Source organism: Glycine soja, chromosome 6 (genome assembly GCF_004193775.1).
Source record: "Glycine soja cultivar W05 chromosome 6, ASM419377v2, whole genome shotgun sequence".
Lineage (NCBI taxonomy): Eukaryota > Viridiplantae > Streptophyta > Magnoliopsida > Fabales > Fabaceae > Glycine > Glycine soja.
This window is the reverse complement of record NC_041007.1, coordinates 24715461-24720974: the sequence shown is the minus strand read 5'-3', so window position 1 is coordinate 24720974 and position 5514 is coordinate 24715461. Positions and strand designations below refer to the sequence as shown.

At 40.8% G+C, this 5514-nt stretch overlaps 1 protein-coding gene across 1 annotated transcript; it reads right to left on the bottom strand.

Annotated features, from left to right (window-relative positions):
- Positions 1–2080: 2080 nt before the first annotated feature.
- LOC114416026 lies at positions 2081–2805 on the bottom strand. The gene is made up of 3 exons (XM_028380908.1): positions 2788–2805; positions 2408–2704; positions 2081–2323 (listed from the first exon to the last, which is right to left on the bottom strand). Exons 1-3 carry the CDS (start codon positions 2803–2805, stop codon positions 2081–2083), a joined length of 558 nt encoding a protein of 185 aa, XP_028236709.1.
- Between the last annotated feature and the right edge of the window lie 2709 nt (positions 2806–5514).

Sequence of the window (5514 nt, the reverse complement as noted above, 5' to 3'; positions counted from 1 at the left end):
TCTATTTTATTCGCTTAATTGTTGAATGCTTCCGGACTGTTTATAAACTATTCACTTGCGTCGTATTGGCAGTTTCTAAAAGTTCTCATATCCTGTTATTGCAAATTATGCTTGTAATTGTTTTAAATAGGTAACTGTTGATATTAAAATAGGTTATTGCATTTAGTTATTTTACAATGTGGGATTAAAATAGGTAACTGTTGATAATTGTTTTGGACTATAAAAATAGGTAACTGTTGATATTAAAAACAGTTACCTATTCAAAGTAACTGGGTTCGTCAGTTCTCATATTCTTGTATTGCATTTAGTTATTATGCTTGTAACTGTTTTACAATAACATATCTTGAAGTGAACTGCTTATCTGAAAATGATGAAGGGTTTTAGCCTTTATAATGTTAGGATTTTCCACCCAGGTGTCACGAATCTGCAACCCCCTCAAAGCATTTCTCCTCGTCCTCAAATTAATAACTCTATGAAAATAGGATGTGTTGCTGTCCCCCTCTTTGATCCATCTGCATCTTGATTTCTGCTTATCTTGTTTTTATTCAATAATCTATTGCCATTTGCCTGTTATATCTAGCTATAGAAAATAAATCTTGGGTTATTAGATGAGGGTTATTCTGGGAGGGTGAGACATGATAAATTATATTAGGCTCTTGCAATAATTTACTTCTATGCTGCTACTACCATTTAGATTGTTTAAATGGATGTGTGGCTTGATATTGTATTAACTGACCTTTATGTTATATAGATCTTGAGGCTTGCTAGGGATCTTGGAGATTTTCTACTTGTTGGAATACACACAGATCAGACAGTCAGGTTGGCAACCTTTATATCTCTGCCTCCCCACTGTATTTACTTTTTAATTTTTTTTTGTACTTTTTTTTGGAAGGCATAATGTATAATATATTATTGAGATAAAAAAAAACAGTACAAGTGGTACTGAATGAAAAGATAATACAAAGCACCTCTGGTGCTGCTTCCATTTACTCAGCAAAGCTTCATTAAATTTAGATATTTCTTTAATCCCCAAACCACCTTCCTCCTTAGGTAAGCAAATAGCTTCCTATTTTACCCAAGGAATTTTCTTGTAATCCTTATCTCCCCCCACAGAAAGTTTCTTTGCAGTGTTACCAATCTATTTGCTCTCCTTTTGAGGGATCTTGAAAAAGGAGAGCAAATATATTGGTAAAGCATTGAGCACCGAATTGATTAAAGTCACCTTCCCTGCCATGGAAATATTCTTCTGTGCCCACTTAGATAACTTGGATTCATATTTACTAATCAAAGGCTCCCACACCATGTTGCTTGAGGGTTTAGCCCCAACCGGAATACCCAAATAGCAGAAGGGGATTTGCAGCTGCCTACAGTTCAGAATTTGTGCAGCCTGACTTACCCAATTGACTCTACCTTCTATAATCCCAAACTAGATTTTTGCATAATTAATCTTCAGACCTGAGGCCAATTCAAATCCCCTGAGCATAGCCTTCAAAACAACAACATTCTCCCAAGCAGCCTCTCCCACAAATACTGTGTCATCTGCATACTGCAAAATATTAATGGGTTCCTTTTTCTTTCCAGCCATATAGCTTCTATATAAGTTCTTCTGAACTGCTTCCCTCATCAATCCTGTGATGCCTTCTCCAACTATATTAAAGAGTAAGGGAGCTAAAGGGTCCCCTTGCCTCAAGCCTCTAGTAGGAGTAAATTCCTTTGTAGGACTGCCATTCACAAGAATTGAAATGCTTGCTGAATTAAGACAGGCAGAAATCCAGTGTCTCCATTTGGGACAAAAACCCATTCTTTGCAGCATATAATCCAAAAATGCCCATAAGATTGAGTCATAGGCCTTTTCAAAATCCACCTTGAAAACCATAGCTGGCCTTTTGCTTCTACAAGCTTCCTTAATCACCTCATTAAGAACTAGTATGTCATGTAGGATGTGTCTGTTTTTTATGAAAGCTGTCTGCCTCTCATCAATAAGACCAGATATCACTTGTCTCAATCTATTTGCTAATAACTTAGCTATCACCTTGTACATACATCCAATCAAGGAGATTGGTCTGTAGTCATCAAATGACTAGGGGTGTTTGGTTTTGGGAATTAGAGCTATGAAAGAAGCATTATTGCCTCTAGGGAAGCTGCCATGCACATGGAATTCATCTACAAATCTTCTGAAGTCAGTTTTCAGCATTTCCCAAAATTCTTTAATGAATTTGAAGTTGAAGCCATCAGGTCCAGGACATTTGTCCCCATCACAACTCCACACTGCTTCTTTGATCTCCAAATCCAAAAAAGGAACAACCAAAAACTCCCTCTGCTCCTGGTTTATTGAAAAGAATTGCACTCCATCAAGAGTGGGTCTACAAAACTGCTACTCAATAAATCTATTGAGGAAAAAATTCACAGCCTCCTTCTTAACATCATTGGGGTTTTGAATCCATTCACCCTGAATGAGAATTCCTTGAAGACCATTATAATGTCTTCTGAAATTGATGACTTTATGGAAATAAGCTGAGTTGTTGTCCCCTTCTTTTAGCCTTTTAGCTCTAGATTTCTGCCTTAATAAAGATTCATAAGCTGTTGAGGCCTCCCACAATTCTTGCTGTAATTCTCTCTTAGCCTTTATCTCATCATTAGATAGGCTTCTATTAGATGCTAAATCCTTCACTTCATTGAGCTTCTTCTGAATATTGTGGATCCCCTTATCATTTATGAATTGTGCAGTGTGCAAATGAAACAACTACTAGTACTATTGTAGACAAGTTTTCCTTCTCCATTACTCACGGAAAAAGCTAAACCCATTATCATTATGGTTCTTCTCTATTTGAATACTGGACAACCCTGATATTGTTGATAAAAGGCTTTAAATACACTGTGGCTAATTTCTGTATGGTTTTTTTTAGGGTTATCATTTACTACTTCTAATTGGCGTTGCTATGGAAGCGCTTTGATTATATCTTTGAAGCCTCGAACTCAGGTATTTATATGTTTGATTCGAAAACTAATTTGAAATTGTTGTTGTATGCATTACTGGTATATTTATAACTTATGCTATGCCTGTCTACATGCCCTGTGTGTGGGACTTCACGGTACAAAGTGAAGGATGATGAGGAAAGCAATTATGATGAAAAGTCACAGAGGGGCCCGCCAGCAAAGGTTTTGTGGTATCTTCCAATCATTCCAAGGTTTAAGCGTCTTTTTGCTAACGAGGACGACGCAAAAGACCTTACATGGCATGCAAATGGAAGGATTTCTGATGGAATGGTCCGTCATCCGGCTGATTGCTCCCAGTGGAAGAAGATTGATGGTTTGTATCCGGATTTCGGGAATGAGCCAAGAAATCTTAGACTTGGACTAGCCAGTGATGGAATGAATCCATATGGCACCTTAAGCACTCAACACAGTTCATGGCCAGTTCTGCTAGTAATTTACAATTTGCCTCCTTGGTTGTGCATGAAGCGAAAATACATGATGTTGTCTATGATGATATCGGGCCCAAGACAGCCAGGAAATGACATTGATGTTTATCTAAGTTTGTTGGTTGAAGATCTGAGAAAGTTGTGGGACGAGGGGGTTGTAGTGTTTGATGCGTTTCACAAGGAGACCTTTGAAATGCGTTCAATGCTTTTTTGTACCATTAATGACTTTCCAGCATATGGGAATCTCAGCGGTTACAGTGTTAAGGGTCATCATGCATGCCCCATCTGTGAAGAAAATACAAGTTACATACAACTTAAACATGGCAGAAAAATAGTCTACAGTAGGCATCGCCGCTTTCTAACACCCAATCATCCTTACAAACGATTGAGAAAAGCTTTTAATGGAAGTCAAGAGCATGATATTGCGCCGATACCGTTGACTGGTGAGCAGGTATATTCAGGTATTTCTCTTTTCTTATTTGATTTCGTGTAATTAATAGCCAAAAAATTTCATTATTGTAACAAATAAACTTTGTTTCATGTTGTCAGGCGGAATTTGATATCCCAGAGGCTTCTGACAGTAGGACGAAAAGGAAGTTACTACAGACCGTGGGGGAGAGATGGAGGCAGTTTAAATCAGACCTCACGAGGAAATGGGCCCTTGCAGCCGATCAGGACGGTGTCGAGGACACTGTCTGTGACAAATACGACATCAGCAAGGAAAAGTGGGCCCAGTTTTGCCAGACTCGCAGAGACCCTTCTTGGGAGGTATGTTCCTTTGCCATTTAAGTTGTTTCTCATATTAAACATGATGTTATTATACTTCATTCTACCCATTTCAAACATTATTGTTTAATTTTTCCAGGATGTGCGCATCAAGGCACAGGCCATCCAGAAGCAGAATACTGCCCCCCACGTTTTGTCTCGTGGGGGTTAAGATTATTTGGAGCAGAAGCTCCTGGCTGAGAAGACCAAGAAGAAGCTGCAGGAAGCTGCACAGTCAGGAAGCATTGATGGCGTCATCGACCCTCCATCCCCGGTCAGACGCCACGTGAAGTGGAAGATGGCCCGCACGAAGAAGACAGGGGAGATGACAACTGAGGCCACAAAGGAAATCGCTGAGAAGATTGTAAGTCATTTTCAACTAACCATTACAATTATGTTTGAATATTTTGAGAATGCCATGTACCACTGTGTGTTTTCTGTGTAGGATTCATTTGAGGAGCAGGCCACGCAGGGATCGTTCGTCCCCCATGGACGTTAGGATGTTCTGGTCGCTGCTATTGGACGTCCAGAGCACCCTAGACGTGTCCGTGCTGCTGGAGCCGGTGTCACCATCAAGCAATACTTTGGATCGGCTCCACGGGCATCCCGCAGTGCTTCCTCCCTGCCTCCTGACGAATTACAGCAGCTGACTCAGCAGATCAGGGACCAGCTAGAGGAGTCCATCACAGAGAAAGTGATGAGGCAGGTCATGGCATCCTTCAGCCAGCTTCAGTCACAGATGCAATCTCAGGGAACTCCTGAGCCTCTCTGGTTGGTCCTGGTCCCTCCGGTCCTCGGGTGAGCACAAAGGGGAGTTGTGTTGATCCCTCAGGAAACGATCCAGAGACAGGTGACTCTGACAGGTGCGGCTTGTACATAGAAGCAGGTCTTGCTCGCCTGGTTGCCGTGGGGAGAGTTTATGAGGGATCCACTCTTGTTCATAACACTCCTTTGTTGCCTGGCTAAGTAAAGGTGAGTGTGGACGAGGTTAAAGATGCAGATGCTCCAGTTCCTGTACCCACTGATGAGGTTTCCTTAGTGGGGCAGACACTTCACACCTTCCCTGCTTGGCCGACACATCTGGTCAAGTCTTTATCACACCAGGTACTTATTGTCCTTATTATATGTTTCTTCTTTTTAAATTAATTCATTAAGCGTGCCCCAAATTTGGCTATTTAACTTTGTTTCATGAACAGGTAGTTGTGTCTCCGCCAAAACCACCTCCGAAGCCCGATGGTCCGCTTTATCTGATGACATTGACCATCCCAGAGCTTTTCTTAAGGCCTTATCAGGTTAGATGGGATGCCACCGTATTCGGGGTCGTTAA

Excerpts from the sequence above, each read along its gene's own strand:
- LOC114416026 (XM_028380908.1), bottom strand. Across the intron at positions 2,324-2,407 it reads ATGATGTTAAGAAGGAGGCT|GAGCAGAGGGAGTTTTTGGT; the intron begins GTGAATTTTTTC and ends TCAATAAACCAG.